Raw genomic sequence first — 18,033 nt, forward strand, 5'->3', positions numbered from 1 at the left:
GTTTATTCAAATCAGTAATTCTCTACTGGAGAACACTTGATTGTATTAAAGTTAGTTTATCATTCTCTTAATTACCCACATGTCCTTCACAGACTGTCTGTAGCAGGCTTTTAGCTTGTTTTAAACAAGAGTTGAGATAATACAGGGATCTCCAATTTTTATTATAGGCCTACTGTTTGTAGGTGTACATTGGACTAAATGTTTATAGAATAATTTCTCAACTATATATTTACATGTACATGTAACATTAAAGATAATTGAAAATCTATCAATGACCTAGCTGTGTTTAACAAAGATTTATTTTAATTTGAGAAATGTGGGCTGATTCAGACATTTGATTTAACTGTAGATGTAGTGGGAAATGATAAGAGGATGTTTTTCTGCTTCCCAAAGAAGTTGTAAATGCTTCAATAGTCAGGTTTCTGAAGGTTTTTATTTTCCTTGTTGTTATTGTTCAGTTAGTCATCAGAAGGAATCAGAAGAGTCAAATATCAATTTTACGCAGTGTTAATGCTCCTGTCACAAAGTCTTGGTGTGACAAAGATGGAGTTATTACTTCTGCGGTTGAGCACCATCCTGTGACATCTTTGCTGTCTCCCTCTATATATATATATAGTTAATTGACATATTGTGTAATAAATGCCTGCAGAGCCGCTATCGCGGTGAAAACGTTGAAACTTTATGTTTATATCACAAAGGTCTCGGTTCCTTTCGCTAATCACGCATATTGGAACATAACTTCTTGGATTATGGCCTGATTGTTCGAAAAATCGCGTTTTTTTTAGGTTGTGGACCCTCTAGAAGTCACAATTTGGATTTAATTTTAAAAATTACTGTTACTGTTACACCTCAATGAAGTTTGAGTTCGAATTTCATAAAAAATCCAACCGAAACTGTTGGACAAAATGACTGGTCATTGTACACAGATAGTCTAAAAGTATGTAATACCAAGGTTGTGGACCTTCTAGAAGTCACAATTTTTATTCAATTTTGATGGAACTTGAAATATAGGTATATCTCCCAAAGATCTTGGTTCCTTTCGAAATTGGCATATCGGACCGCAACTTCCTGGATTATGGCCCTTGATTGTTCGAAAACTCACGTTCTTAGCTTGTGGACCCACTAGAAGTCACAATTTGTATTCAATTTAAAAAAAAACAACATTTAAATATAGCACCGTTACACCTCAGTGAAGGTTAAGTTCAAATGTCGTAAGTATCTGACAAAATGGCCGATCCTTCTACACAAATAGTCTAAAAGTATGTAATACCAAGTTTGTGGACCCTCTAGGGGTCACAATTTTTGTTTCATTTTGATGAAACTTGAAATGTGTGTTTATAACCCAAAGATCTTGGTGTGCATATCACACTGTAACTTCCTGGATTATGGTCCTGAATTGTACAAAAAATCATGTTTTTTTAGCTTGTGGAACCTCTAGAGGTCACAATTTTTATCTGATTTAAAAAATAAAACATTTAAATATATTATCGTTACAAACTAATGATGGTTGAGTTAAAATCTTGAGAAAATCGAACCGAAACTGCTTGACAAAATGCTTTCTACTTCTACGCAAATAGTGTAAAAGTATGTAATACTAAGTTTGTTGACCTTTTATCCGATCTTGATGAAACTTAAAATATATGTTTATATCCAAAATATCTCGGTTCTATATCGGAACGTAACTTGATTATGGCCCCTGATTGTACAAAAAATCGTGTACATCTCTTGCAAAATGTGGGCGTATCTTGCCTGCAATCGCTGGTTAAGTCACGTAATGCTCATTGAGGAAAAATCACTTTTAATATTAAAATTGATAAATTCTTTTTATATTACAGCTTTATTTTAAAGCAACCTAATTCACAGCATACACGTACAAATGCGTTATCCTCACTGAATGAACAAATGAATAAATTGATGTTGGGATTATATTGGTATTATTTTATCTTTAAGCCTACAGAAGCCTGTAATAGAGCGGGGAATGAATCTGAAGTAATAAACACTTATTAGCTCAAACTGCCATGCTTCATGAATGGAAATTAAACTGCTAGCTCTGTATTTGCTGTTCTTTGTCTTTTACAAGACGTTTTCGAGATTGAAGCCTATTATTAAGGATTCTAACTTGGATAACATTAACTATAGGTTAACTTAACAGTATGGGGCATAAGGGGTCATGTACGAACACATTTAGCCTGTGGGTAAACATGTTATTTGATAGAATTAAATCATTACTTGCGTCACTTGGACTTCTTTTTTCACCAATTCTTATAACAGTCTATTATTTAATCTGTTATCAGTAGCAGAGGTACTCTGTTTTTTTTTACTCCTATAAAGACCTAGGAGTAATATGTGCAGCCCAGAATATCTAAATTTGATTATATCAATTTAATTTTAAATCCTCCTGCTGCTTGCAATAAGTACACTATATTTTAAACAAAAGCTATTCGTAGAACTGTTTGAGTAATGTTTTTGTATTATTTACAGCTGTCTGGTACTAGAATTTGATCGCCAGTATTAAATGGCGCCTAATATATATTTTCCATATAAGGTCAACAAAGCCCTGCGGTCAAGTCAAAGACGTAGGTGGAGGGTGGAAAGAAGAAAATAACTTAAAATCAAAAAAAAAACCAACAGATAATAATACCAATGATACTATTATAGAATAATACATCACATAATAATATAGGCATTTAAATCTATAGTCTTGACCCTTATGACATAAGAATTGATTGGAAAAATTATAAAGAAAATTATAATTGTGACCCAAAACAATATAATGATATCTTTTTGTATGTTTCAAGCCTTGAAGTTCATTCAAGGGAAACTTTTATAAATTTTAACATAGTCGGCATCAATCTGATTAAAACACAGATCCAATTTCGTTTTGTTTTTATAGTTCAAAATTTCGATTTTACTTGTCTTTACTACACTTGGATCTGGAAGCGTTGTTATTTAACTTGTGTTCTGCTTTAAATGAGGGGTCATCAGCCAATCAAATGGGCTGTTGAATCGAGCGTTTGACCATTTTTGCGTGGAACTCTGGGTAGACATTAGCGGCAATAGAAATCAAAACAAAGCAAAAGTAGATAAAAAATACATGGCGGTCGCTAATTGGTTAATCAAATGACTGACGTAATCGGGTCAAATGTCGCTTGCTTGGTACCTGACGTCATAGAACCTGAACTCCCACTATAACTTGTTAGATCTACATGTAGTGTAGGCCATCGAAAATATAAAAAACGACACGAAATATAGATCTATATTTTAATTAGATTGAGTCACCATTATATATTAGCAAGAGCGTTGTTGTTTTATGATTAATGCACATGCTAAGATAGTAACATAATGCTCATGGTTTTATTTGTAATAAAGAACTTGTTTAATTTCTGTCTCTTCTGATTGTTGTACACTTATACCGAATTGTCGGTTTGCTGTAATCAACAGAACAAAAACCATTTTAATTCCTCCCTAGAAACAAAAAAATAAAATAAAAACATTTTTTATGTTCTCCATAGAAACAATTAAAAACATTTTTATTTCTCCCTAGAAACATTTAAGATTTAAAATGTTAAAGTACTGTCTTCTTCTTTATGTATCTTTCTTCTCAAATAGAAGCCCAACATCAAAATACTGGACACTTACCTTGAGTGATATGTGAAAATATGTATGCAATTGTTAGATAGGTTTGCGAAGGTTATCAATATCATTAGTTAGCTTTGAGGAAGTTTTCTTCCTACAGTTTTACTAATTACAGTATTTGTCTTGAGGCTAATTACGATCACTACCATTTTCCTGTCATGTTAATGAAAAACTGCATACATGTAGGTTTATCGTACATCTATAGTCTTTAATGAAAGCACAAGAATAATTAATACTTCAACATACACGTGATACTTTGTTAGATATTCTCTGTCTTCATTAGGGGGGGTTGTATGGCTGAATGGTTAGCGTGCACGCGCTGTATCATAAAATCTGTCATTGAGTCGACTGGCATGGTTTCGAATCCCCGGTTGTACGTGACAATGAGTAGGGTCGCCTGTCCAACCTCGTGGGTTTTCTCCGGGTCCTCCTGTCCTCCCACTGCTAAAGACCCCTACGTGCAAGCGAATTATGTAAATAAAATTAAACCATATGTTAGTCCCGAAATGACCTAGTTTGTGTCGAGTGGACGTTAAACACCATTTTTCTCTCTCTCTCTCTCTCTCTCTCTCTGTCTTCATTAGCCCGGTTTGTTAAACCCTATTTCACTCACAAGAATTTCTTTTCTTTGTTATCTTATAATGCAGACTTGGTTTTATTAGTAACAAAATGAATTGAAATGGTGATCAAATATTCTGTACCAAGGGGACTAATGCAAGGATGAAAATTTTGCCAGGATACTGGCACTATGGCCTACTCTTGTTTCGAATTCAAACCATCACAGGTTCTTTTATGTGCATACCAGCGTGTACACAGGATCTTGTTTTTTTGTCCCGTCCAAATGACTAGACACTGTTCATTGCAAGGACCTGGGCACCACCCACAAGGGAATTGAACTCAGGACCTCCTGGTTAGTGAGCCAGACTCTTTGAAATAAAGGTGGAAAGAGTTTTGGTATTTAGAAATGAATTATGCATGTAGATGACATTTGTGTTCATATTGTTCATGGACATAACCTCATCTCTCCTCTAGCCATCATGCCCACATCTACATATTATTCATATCATAAATTGTTCCAATTATAACAAATTGTATTGACATTTAAATTGGTTATTTTGCAACTAGTCACCAATTTAGATACACAAGTTATATATGTTTATCAGATGTTGTCATTTCTGGCAGACTCTTGAGTACACAAACCACTGTGATCAAACAAGGTTCATTGAGTTAGAAACAGGACTCATATTAGTCAGACCCAACTGATTTTCAAATTGCATGACAACTGATACTTTTCTACTTTCCTATAGATGTAAATGGCGAAATGTCCTCCCAAGTCCTTGATATTCCATAGTGCCAGGATAACCATGTCAACAAAATATACTTGCCCCTGTGATAGTAGTAATTATTGAGACACTATTGAACACTGAAACTCCTTAACTTAATGAGTTACGTAATCACTTTAAGCAAATCTAACGATCTCTACAGAACAAACTAGGCTTATTTCTTTACATTCTGAAATTTGAATTGTATACTTAAACTTTTTTTTATTAACAGCATGCCTGTGATATTTATTACTTATTTTGTACTCCTTATTCTGGAGGGTGAGGGTGGGGGGGGGGGTCAAATGATCTAACATGTAAAATGTAACTGTCAGTTGTACTATATAAATAGCTTTATTAATCTTAAAGGAAATACATGTATGTACATTTTCAAAGAATGGTAATTGAAAGAAATGTCTCCAAATTTAAATTTTGTTTCAGTGTATCGATAAATATCCAATCGGATTGAAATACATATCTATATTTCATTTCTATTTTTATACTTCCGATGGCCTGTACGACATGAAGATCTGACCAATTGTAGAGGGAGGTCACATCAGGGGTCATACTAGTGGCTTTTGACCTATGACATCAGACATTTATTAACCAATCAGCATTGATAGTTCCGTGCATCACATGTCAACAGACTGTTTCATTAGCTAATCCCTCACATTAACCAGAATGTGGGTTATATAACAACTCTTCCAAATCCTAATATAGTAAAGACAATAAAATGAAATTTTGAACTATAAAAAAAACAAACGAAATAGGATCTGTGTTTTAATCAGAATGATAAATATCAGATGTTGAAGACAACCACACCAGCATGATATGGCCATATTGACTTGAGGCCATTCTTGGTTCTTAATAATTCTCTTTTAAAAAGGCATTAGAATTATAGGAGAGTGTAAAAACAGTCTTTTACTTTCCATTATAACTTGTGGGGTTTTTTTTGACATTAAGCGGGGCCATTCTTGATTCTTAATAATTCTCTTTTAAAAAGGCATTAGAATATAGGAGAGTGTAAAAACAGTCTTTTACTTTCCATTATAACTTGTGTTTTTTTTTAACATTAAGTGCTAGGTGAAATTCAAGAGGTGCTGCTTCTTTTGGAATTTTTTCAGATGAAGAAAGCATGTCGTAATTGGATGGCTATATATGTATATATATTTATACTGTAATAGCTTTCTTCAAAGAATGGCTTAATTGATTGATGAAGACAGCCAGCTTGACATATTGATTTTCTGATTGATTAGTACTGATTTGCCGAGTCTGGCCATGTTAAATAAGACTCCTCTATATTGCATGAACATCAATAACGGTTATAATGAAATTTATTGTGATGTGTTATTAAGAGCAGTGGTTATGAGAGATACAATATGGTGACTAGATGATATATGCATTCTCTAATTATCCAATCATCCGTTTGACCCACTAACTTGTTTTTATCTTAAAATATATTTTTAATGGCCAGGAAATATAAAATTATAATATTCCTACTTAAAGACATTTTCCTTTATGCTGGCGTCAAACTGTTCTGAAATTGACACTGGATGGCCATATTAAAATGGAAGTTTGAATTTTGCACGAAGATGGCCTCAAACTTGTTCAACAGCCAATCACCAGTCGAAACAAGTGCAATGCCTACTGAAGGTCACGCGATGGCACCCAAACCACACACCAAATTAATACGAAGATGTGACTTTTGTATAGTAGTTTATACCCACAGGACACACGAAAGCCACACGATGGCTCTGTAGAGTTGCCTAGGACTGACGCTGGAAGATGCTCTCCCGAAATTGACACCAGATGATCACACAATAAAGTAAGTTTGGCTCAGGACAGTGTGACGCCCTCATTAAGGATAATTAAGTCATCGGTTTGATCTACAAAACTTATTTTTATGTTAAGATATATTTTTAATAATGTCTACATTCACATTCACACAATTGTTATGGGTTTGGGTGGGGTGGGGGGCTCGGATGTTGGTGGCTGCAGGGCCAGTGGTGCATGCCTAACAAGACTGAACATAGCAATGAATGGATAACAATTATATTTTTTTCTTTGATTTATTAATGGAAATGTGTAATGATCTATATAGTATGATTATAGATGGACCTTTTCTATTATACTGCTTTTAAATACATCACATTAGACAGTTTAGAAACTGATAAAACACTTATCGATCGTCCATAATCTTGAGTTATCATAAGGAACTGTTGCCCAATATGCCCCCACCATCTCAGTAATACTTGCGAAATATATGTTCCTTCAATTCTTTTTAGCGCTACGCCACTTCCCTTAAACTCTATGATTCAAGTGATTGAATTCTATCAGTGCCATACAGTTTGACAATTTAGCAATAGCTATTATATAAATCTGAAAAGTAAATGTTTCTTCAAAACATCCATAAAGATTGTTTAATACCAAAAATGGTGCCTTCCTCTATTGATTGTTTCATATAGTCGATTGTGAAGCAGTCTCTTATCATTGAGAGAGTGAGAGAGATGACTTGGATGTCCTTGAATGACATTGTCAAAGGAGAGAGTCTTTTCTATTTATCTGATTTTTTTTTTAAACCAGACACATGTTGCGTATAAATCTCTAATATTGTTCAATGAGTTTGGTTTCTCAAGTTATATCAATTGAAAGTTCAATGAATTTACACGTTTTGATCAGATGTATATTCCTTTGTATTATCTCAGCTAAACTAAAATGTTAATGCGATACTAATCACTGTAAGCCCAACTGTAACTACAAAAATCAATTTCTCCCACAAAAGTTTTTATTTTTAGAAAGTTAATTAAACAAGAATCCATTGAATTAATGGATGAATTCAAAGTCAGTAACAGAGTACTTCTGTATTCATCTGCAGTGGTAATGCCTCTTTAATATTTATATTATTGAAATAAAGAGTCATAGATTTCAGATGGCTCATTCAACCTCTAATCCTTAATCTATTTAAAAACATGTCAACTGTATGGATATCTGTGATTTAAAGGTTTGTTAGGTTTATTTAAAGATCTAATCTACATTACAATAAATATTCAGTTTAGAAAAAACAAGCAGACTGGAGTCACCAAAATTATGACAGAGCAGAAAATATGACACATTTTTAAAATTATTTAAAGAGATTTCACAAAGAAAATAAATGTAATTAATATTCAAATTAACCGATCAAATATTCATATTAATGATGTTTTGGTAGATTTGTCTAAAGTTTTACATACAAATTACAATTTAATTTTAACATTACAGAGGTATAACTATACTCAAGTCACGGCAAATTGCAATTTTAGTTTTTTCTGACAGGCAGAGATCTTTTATTTTTGATAAAAAAAGAAACAAAGTGGAGATTTTCCATCAAACAATTATTTAACCTGACAGCCATTTACTATTTTAAAATATTATAATGGTGTTTCTGCAAAAAAGTAGGACCTTAAACCTCATTTCATTTCATAATGCTGTTTCCACTGTAAAAGCTTAGTTGGACCCGGATTTGACATAGATTTTACCTGCCTTCGTTGATGAATGACTTGGCGTGTGCACTGAAATATCTCATTCCAGAACCAAAAAGAGCCTCATAAAGTCAGTCATCTTGTAAATCCTCAATTCACAAGGTAATCAGGACTAAATAGTTATCATGTAATACAAAAAAGCGTACATACCGAACAAGATGACAGACGGGTCGGAACATTTCTACTGACAATTTTAAAGGTAGCTTGGACTTAATTTTGAGTAATTCTGACCCCAAGACAATTGTTAAACCATTTTATGGCACAAACACTAACAGTTCTGCAATCTTTCGAGTGGAAACACTCAGACCTGGCTTGAAGCTACCTGAAAGCTAGCTTTTGTCCTGAGTGGAAACAATACTTGTATTATTGACTAAATTTATGAGTAGATAATTGTGATTGTGAATGTCCACTCTTGTTATTGAAGCTATAGATACAATTTATTTATTATACATCGACTGACCTGGGGCAATGTTTGCATTTATTCTTTAGATATAAATCTTTAAACCACTACTTGTAACACACAGAAGGAATTTCACAACAAAAATTAAGAAAACAAACAAAAGATTAAAGAATTCTATTAATTATTTTATAAGTAGTATCTTAAAAAAAGTTGTTCGCTTGTAAAGAACTACTTATTTCCCTATGTTTAAGACATAGTACAAGAGTATACAAGTAAAGAACAATTTATTTTCTGATGTATACGATTTATAAATGTCTTAAACTGCTTTTGATCTCATACTTTTTTAAATCATGAATTTCTGACTTGCAAATCTTGATGTAAAAATTTCGTTTCGAACGTCAATTTATGGTTCACCATTTAACAGATGGGTTCTGTTTAAAACAGCTAATGTATTGTATTGATAAAGAAAGGGTTTGTAAATGCTCAAGTGTATAGTCAGCTATAAGTTTCGAAAACATGACATGAATCAAATGCGGCATTAAAGGCACTAAGTCTCTAACTCAAATACTGTAATATTTGAAGTTAAAAACATGAAATAGAATTCAATATTGATCAATTTCAATCAATATTCATGTTTTTATCTTGCTGTGAAACTATATAGGATTCTAATATCCAATATTTAAGACACAATTAACATTTTATAGTCAGTACACGAGCTGTGTACCCTATGGTTTCGGGTGCCATTTTGTAATGAAGAAATAAAAACATATCCTACAACAGAATGTGGAAGTAATTAGTAAAGGCTGATTCACAAATGACAAAATAATAATTTAAGAAACTGTTCACATATTTCACCGAACATAATTGATTAGAAATTACAATTTTTTATTTTGAAAATTGATTATAAATCAGTTGACATACATTCATATTACATTTATATGTGCTTTTAGAACCATTCTTGTCTATTTCAAACAATACACCTTTTAAAATATGACATGCAATATTAACAAAATAGTTAACTAGTAAAGAAGCACAATTTCTGCTACACTGTCTCTTCTAGACAAATCCCTAACATAACTTTGATTAATTAAGACTTGCCATAATCATACATTGGCATCACGGAACTATTAACAGTTACCTAGGTAATCAGAATCCACAACATATTAATCAAATATGTCTCTTCATAGAATCCTGTCTTACCCCAAAAATCAAAAATTAAAAAAAAGAAATGTTATGGCTCATTCAGGAAATGGTACACGTCTGTCTTATACACTAGGAAATGCGTATTAATTGAGGACTCTGGAATATTTTGAGTTAAGATCCTGCTGTTAGGGTGTTTGATGTTTACTGATGTGTCTCATTTGTCTGAAAATTACAGAAATAATTAAGTCGTTGATGAAACGTTAAACATTGAAACTAGTAAGTGAAAATAAAAAGAAAGCAAAAAAGACCTTATGAGATTAATGTCTATTGTGAGTATACCTTTAATAGCACACATGGAACTATAGACAGGTGCTTACCTCAAATATCTATGACCTGCTTGTTAAATAAAGTCTTAACAGACCAATAAGTTTTCTTGAAAAATATTATTACTTATTTCGCCTGCTTTAACAATATTGTATAAATACCCACTTAGTTGAACTCACCAATAAATTGCTGTGATTGTCTATGATATCAATTTCCCATAGTTTGGTATGGTCAAACATAAATGGATGTTTTTATGTAGTAATATAGATGCTATCTTTGCCAAGTTTCACTAAACATATTCACTAAACTGATGATATTAATATGCTAAAACAGACCAACCATTTTTGTTGCAACATAATTAAATAGAATTAAATCGCACATAAACATTTTGAACAAATTTGTATTAACACGTGTGTAGTCTTCAAGCCAATAAAATATCTTTATGATGACATCCAGATAATAAGATGATAACTGGTGGTAAACACTATAGATGAGAAATTACAACTATTGGGCTATATATACCTAATATTTACCTATTATTAGAAACATGTGAAAGAAGAGTGTTTACAAGGAATCTAAATACATCTCTCCTACAATTCTTATACAAATGTAGCAAGTGTTTTATATCATACAGTACCTACAGTATTCACACACCAAATTACACTCACCTGAATAAATTACTCAAATACATTTGTTTTCAAATGTAGACTAATGTGTTTCTAGTTTCTCATATAAAACTATGAGAAGTATGTAGTCTAATAACTTATACTACTGAAGGAGATAAACCTCTTTGATTTAGGTCAAAATATAGTATTGAATTGGGCTCATCAGAAGTTTTATTCTGATAGTGAAGATTTTTGTTTTAAAGATTATACATACATTATGCAAGAGCTAAATCTGCTTATTGCAGGTCTTTTTTTAGGCCTGAAATGTTATCTAAATTATTAATTAGACATTAATTAACTTATCCAGACCATAATCAACTCTCGATGTCAATGCTAGACTGCGATATTTATTGGATTAATATCCGATTTGCTGCTAAACTTTCATTCATGGTTTAATCATGAAATGGATAATCGAGACTATGTTTTTTATTGTACCGACTTTAGTAATGATGATCTCGGTTCAGAGTGGATCAATTTGACTGAAATTTTCAGGAAATTCCCATTATATTATATAGTTTTTATACGGCCACATTTTCATGTGGACGTATATTGTAGCCGCCCCTGTCCGTCCGGACGTCCATCCATCTGTCCACAATTTGTTTGTGGACATTCTACAGGTCACATTTTTTATCCGATTTTAACGAAACTTGAAATATAGGTCTATCTCCCAAAGATCTCGTTTCCTTTCGATATTGGCATGTATCGAACCATAACTTCATGGATTATGGCTCCTGATTGTACGAAAAATCATGTTTTTAGCTTTTGTGGAGGTCACAATTTTGATCCGATTTTAATGAAACTTAAAATGCATGTTTATAACCCAAAGATCTTGTTTCCTTTCGATATTCGTGCATATCAGATCGTCACTTCCTGAATTATGGCCCCTGATTGTACGAAAAATTGCGTTTTTAGCTTTTGCACCCTCTAGAGGTCACAATTTTTATCCGATTTCAAAAACTGTTTTAGTATATCACCGTTACACCCTAATGAGGTTTGAGTTCGAATTTTATGAAAATTGGACCAAAACTGCCAGACAAAATGACTGCCCCTTGTACGCAAATAGTGTAAAATATGGTATATCAAGGTTGTGAACCCTCTAGAGGCCACAATTTTTATCCGATTTGAATGAAACTTTAAATATATGTTTTTATCATAAAGATCTTGGTTTCTTTTGCTAATCACATATATCCGAATGTAACTTCCTGCATTATGGCCCCTGATTGGTCGAAAAATCACATTTTTAGCTTGTGGATTCTCTAGAGGTCACAATTTTTATGCAATTTAAAAAAAAAACGTGTAAATATACCACAGTTATACACTAATGATGGTTGAGTTCGGATTTCGAGAAAATCGGACAAAAACTGATGGACATAATGGTATATCAATGTTGTGGACCCTCTAGAGGCCACGGCCTCTATCCGATTTGAATGAAACTTTAAATATAAGTTTTTATCATAAATATCTTGGTTCGTTTTGCTAATCACACATATCCAAATGTAACTTCCTGCATTATGGCCCCTGATTGGTCAAAAAATCGCATTTTTAGCTTGTGGATTCTTTTTCCGATTTTAAAAACTGTTAGGATATATCACCATTTCACCATAATGAAGGTTGTGTAATACAAAGGTTATGGAACCTCTAGAGGTCACAAATTTTATCCGATTTTGATGAAACTTAAAACATATCTTTATATTCCAAAAATCTCAGTCCCTATTGATATTTGCGCATTGCAGACCATCACTTTCTGGATTATGACCCCTGATTGTACAAAAAATCGTTTTTGTTTTTAGGTTGTTTTCCATCCATCTCTTGCAAAATGTGGGTTAACTATTATAGTGAGAGCTGCCAGCTCTTTATCTAATCTCCCATAATGTATCTTTAAGGAATGGTCAGCTTTTTTGCAGATTTTAGATTCATCTCAGAGTTACTGTGTCGACAGTGGGACACAAAACCAGTTATATGACAACACTGCCTTTTAATTATCTATAGACATAAAATTTTAAATGAAGACAGATTGTCATCTCACAAAACTAAATCAACATATGAAATCGACAATATTAGTTTTGATCAAAATCAAAGAGATTAGGTCCTTAATCATATTAGCTGTTTTGGATTTTTGCCTACATATATATATCTAGGTCATGTGTAAGGCGTATATGTCTATGTCGTATTATCAAACTGAAATTGTTAAACACCTTTAATGATTTGATATTTTATTGTTTCAGGGTTGCACTATGGGAATTCCTGTGTCCTTGCGGGTGGATGCCAAAGGCCACATCCTATTCTGGAAAGATCAGAATAAGGTAAGGATCGAACAATATAATATGCTTTCAGCCAAAGGCTTTAAGGTTTATTCACCAGCATGAGACAACAGCTTTTCTGTACAAGAAGAGCTGATTTAATAAGACCACATTAGAAAGATTTGTTCCCAGTTTAGATACAGTATTCACTTCTGGTATTAAAAATATGACAGGATGTCATACTACTGCAAATATAACTATTAATATAGAAATATGGTGCATTTTATCCCCCAGAAACTCTTTAAATAACAGGGATATATATTCACTTCAATCATTCTTTATTTTCTTTCAGGAAATGGACTCTTTGGACATTTCCCTAATTCGAGATGCAAGAACCGGAAAGTACGCTAAAATTCCCAAGGTAAATTGATTTTAGGATTTGTATTTTATTTCCAGATGATGTACATTTTAAAGGGACATGACCAGATAAAATGATGTTAGAAATTGTGTAATTTTATTACGCTTTTATTACAGTAATGCACACATCAATGTCCCATTCCAGTATTAAAGACCTCTTTCTATTGGGTAAAAATTTAAAAAAAATGACCATTTAAGAAAGTTTGATGAGTAATGTTTCTTTGTGAAGTGGATATCTGTCTAGTTGACAGTTTAAGCCAAAAACAAAACTTGATATCTTAAAACGAATTTTAATCATACAAAAGTTCATCCCATCACTTATCAAATTAACATGTCAGATCTACCTAATTCTCAACACTTTATTTTAGCACCATTAAGATTTTACAGTACCGGTGTTTCGGCTTGCTTGCCATATTTTTTCTCAATCCTTACAGTTTGAAATCAAGTGAATAAGAGTAGACTGTAGCATTGTTGTCAGGTAAACATTTCACTCGTAGCACACTTCATGGCATGTGGCAGTCCACCGAGTTGTTGTGATTTTGTTAAATTGGAGCTCACATTTCCAAAAATGCTGAAAATTATTTTAAATGGGAAACTTTTTATAAATTGGGTATATTCGGTATCGGTACTAGCAAGGTTTGTTGGGGAAGTTTTCAATGAGTTTCACTGATATTGATCTATGGTGTAAGATTTTGTCGTAAAATCTGTACAGTACGTTATTGAGGTTCTGCTGCTTTGGGCATAAGATATTCATTATTATATGGGCTATTTAGTTAGATATCTTATAATGATCTAGCTTAGATAACTTATTGATCTATGTTTAATTTAGTTAAGGAAGTGATACAGGGATTTTTTTGTAAGATTGTAAGTTGAGTGGCTAGCATCATGTCTTTTTCTATAGTGAATCTAACAATGTTATCTATTCAGAGTATTTTTAACACAGTTTTGTCTGATGTCAATGACACTCACCACTCAGTTGGGTAGCGGTTGTTATCTTGATCCTCTCTATTAGACTTTATTCATTGGTTGGATTTCATTCTTATGATAGGAATTAGAAACCTACCAGAATAAAACCATTGTTTGGTTTTAGTGAATAAAATGTCTAGCTGGCCTTAGGAACAAATTCAGATTTTTATATAACCATGTTTACATTACCATTTTTAAGAGTGCCAGGAACGGTTGAATTTTTAGTAGTGTAAGGGAGTCAAACATAAACATTTTGTTCTGGACCAGCTAAGTGAGGTGGTCACTTAACCGTTCTGAAAATGATGCATGGTAAGCATTATGCCATTCTTAGAACGGCATGGTAAAAATTATCCCTTCTCAGAATGGTTGTTTGCTCATTCTTCAGTATTTAATTCAACCCTTTTTCTTGCGATTTTGTCATACGAGAAGTACAAGCTATTTATAAATGAAATGACTTTGCTTTGTCTCCTCTTGTTTGGTCAAGTGGTTTAATGAGTTCGCATAAAATCATAAGGTCTGTCAGTGAGTCAAGTGACAGGGTCACATGTAGAACCTCATGGGTTTTCTCTGTGTCCTCCGGTTATCCCCCCCTGTTAAAGACCCCTACAAACAAGCAAATCATTGAAATAAAATAGAACCATATGGTAGTCCCGAAATGACCTTGTTTGTGTCGAGTGGACGTTAAATCTCTCTCTCTCCCTCTCATTTGGTCTTTTTTTTGATGAGACATTTCAGGAACAATTTAGAAAATGAAAACGAGTGGACCAAACAAATGTAATCCGATCGCCTGCATTTATTTTCACCTGTGTAGTATGCTTTGGGGAATGAAATTAACTCTTCTGTGAAGAGTTCCACATTTAGTGTTCTAGGAACGCTTCCAGTTATTGTACAACAATGTAAACAGTGAAATTTCTTAAATTTTATCGTCGCCCATTGTAAATGCAGCTAATCAATATTGGCATTACATATGCAAATAAATGGATTGTGTAAAAATTCTTAAAAGGACGATTTTCTATGACATTGATAATTGTAGAGTCAACTTTATTTTCTGGATTAAAGTTAATTAAAATAATTAAGACAACGTATGGTATTAAATCTTTGTGTTCACATTGATTATAGTCACGACCATTCCATCAAAGACCAGATCATTGATTATCAATTATTTTCACTTGTCTAATGACTGCTGTGGTGTTAGGGAAGGTAATTTACACTGAGTTGATCACATCCTTTTTAATTAAAGCCTTTGTCACTTTTACTAAAAATAAATTCTTCACAGACTATTTCCATGATATTCCATGTTTCTAAAATGTTTGATTTGAATTTGGATATGGGAGCATAAGTAATCTATTTTTAAAATCAGAATGGAAAATCAATTATCGATTACAAATACTTTATTGGCAATGTTTTATATTGTACTACTGGAAAGAATGCATAATTAAAGATATAAAAAGATTGAAAATACAACAATGTTCTTGCAAGCCATTGTCAAATGTATATCTAGGTAAAATAACAGGTAAACAAGAAATGAATTAAATGGGACAATAGTTCCTGGCAAAAACTTTATGGAAGTTATTCTAGTATCATTATTTTTTTTAAAAAACTCATAAATCGTGAATATTGGTTTGCTCACAATGTTACATGTAAAAGCCTATCTATTGATTTCTTGGAATAGTTTTATTATCAAAATCTTATTCCTTTTGTAAATTGTAATTGCTTTTTGTTTTTAAACATAAAGACCATCATGTAATGATTTTGTGTCAATTTTTCTGAAACAGATTAATTTATTTTCCTTCCTGAAAGTTTGATTAGTGTTTATAATGATTTATGTGTGTAAGCCTGTATTGTGGATTATTTTTGATTTTGAGTTTTGTTTATATCTTTGATTATTCAGAAATTTATTTCATCTTAAGATATGTGTTCTTCCCATTAAAAAGGAAAATTGCTGATTTTGGTAGGAATTGTTCTCGTTCGTGAAATTGGTTTAAGTTGGTTGATGATAATACCAGCCAACGGTTGTTCCACAGATCAACAGCATTAATTTTACTCTTTTGACCCAAAATAATCAAAAGTATATCACTCCACATTGGAATATTAAAATTGGCTATTTACTACTTGGTAGTTTCATGGAAAATATTATGAAAATAATGTATTGTTTCTTTTTTAAAAAATTGAAATTCTTAATTCTATTTAAGGATTTTGAAGAGCTACACCCACATGTGAATATGTTTAGATTTCACAATATTATATGCTCAATATTTGATTTATATAATGAATAGCCTCCAGTACTATTCACTTGAATTTTCACGGATGTTAATTCATTGATTTTTTAAAGACTTGATAGATAGAATGATTAGATATTGAGGTATTTTAAGTAGGGTGGTTTTTAATCATGTTATCTTTGTAGCTAAATTTTGTTTATCTCAACACAATCTATATCTATAGAAAGTGGCAGTGATATGCAGACTATATTTTCATTGGTCTGTGATAAATTGAAGGCATTTCAGTATATAAACACTTAAAAACTAAGACCATTTAATAAATCATTGAGCGAAATCTTTATTAGTATTTATACATACTGGTATTTTGATATCCTAGTGTGGTAGTATTTACTGGTAGAAGAATTTCATAATTTGGATGTTATTTAGAACAAGTTATCCAGCCTAGTTCCTGTATAGATATACAATGACCAGTGTTTGTCACAGTCATAGCTAAATGATCAAACTTTATCAGTCTCAACAATTTACATCCGTTAGCCTCCCGTAAACAATTCTATTTTCCGGCTCCTTCTCCTGGATTGATTTCATTTTATTTTGGTAGGTGCATTGCCAAGGTGGTTCTGATTGAGATAATTTCAATAAAGATGCTGAGTAGGAAAACCTTTAAGAGGCAAATTTAAATAATCTTAAAAAAAAATGTCTTCATTAGAATGGCTAAATGGATATCTTTGAAGTTTGGTAGGAGCCATGACTTTTGACCCTTTTACCTTTTTATACGCCCACATTGAAATGTGGTCGTATATTATTGTTTTTGACTGCTGTTTCAAATGGCTGCTGAATTTGCAATCACCTCATGTGCAGTATTTTTTCTATGCATTGGCCCGAACTAGTCATCTTGAGTGACACATGATGGTCCCTGTCACCTGTCAGCAAATTGTCATCCACACTGCCATTCACAAGTATTCTTAGCCATTCTTGGAATATAGTAAGTCCAGTATTCCTGATAGTGAGTGTAGGAGAACCGTACCACACGTAAATAAATAGAAACTCAAAAGACAAGATACACCTAAAAGATTCCTTGACAGTTAGAATTTTAGATAAAAAGACCGATAACAGAGAAAACAAAACAAAACAAACACTTTTCTATATGTAACTTTTGTGGCAATGTAGGTTGGAATAAAATATTACA

General features: G+C 32.5%; 1 protein-coding gene across 2 annotated transcripts in view; it reads left to right on the forward strand.

Moving 5' to 3' along the window:
- The window catches only part of LOC126821393 (1-phosphatidylinositol 4,5-bisphosphate phosphodiesterase beta-1), a 96,352-nt gene that overhangs the window by 35,426 nt on the left and 42,893 nt on the right, over positions 1-18,033 (forward strand). For both annotated transcript variants that reach the window (XM_056100952.1, XM_050549805.2), the window contains exons 2-3: positions 13,231-13,308; positions 13,598-13,666. In XM_056100952.1, the coding sequence (XP_055956927.1) occupies positions 13,231-13,308; positions 13,598-13,666 (147 nt within the window). The remainder of the gene's footprint in view (positions 1-13,230; positions 13,309-13,597; positions 13,667-18,033) is intronic.

This window comes from Patella vulgata, chromosome 5, assembly GCF_932274485.2.
Source record: "Patella vulgata chromosome 5, xgPatVulg1.2, whole genome shotgun sequence".
NCBI classification, from domain to species: domain Eukaryota; kingdom Metazoa; phylum Mollusca; class Gastropoda; family Patellidae; genus Patella; species Patella vulgata.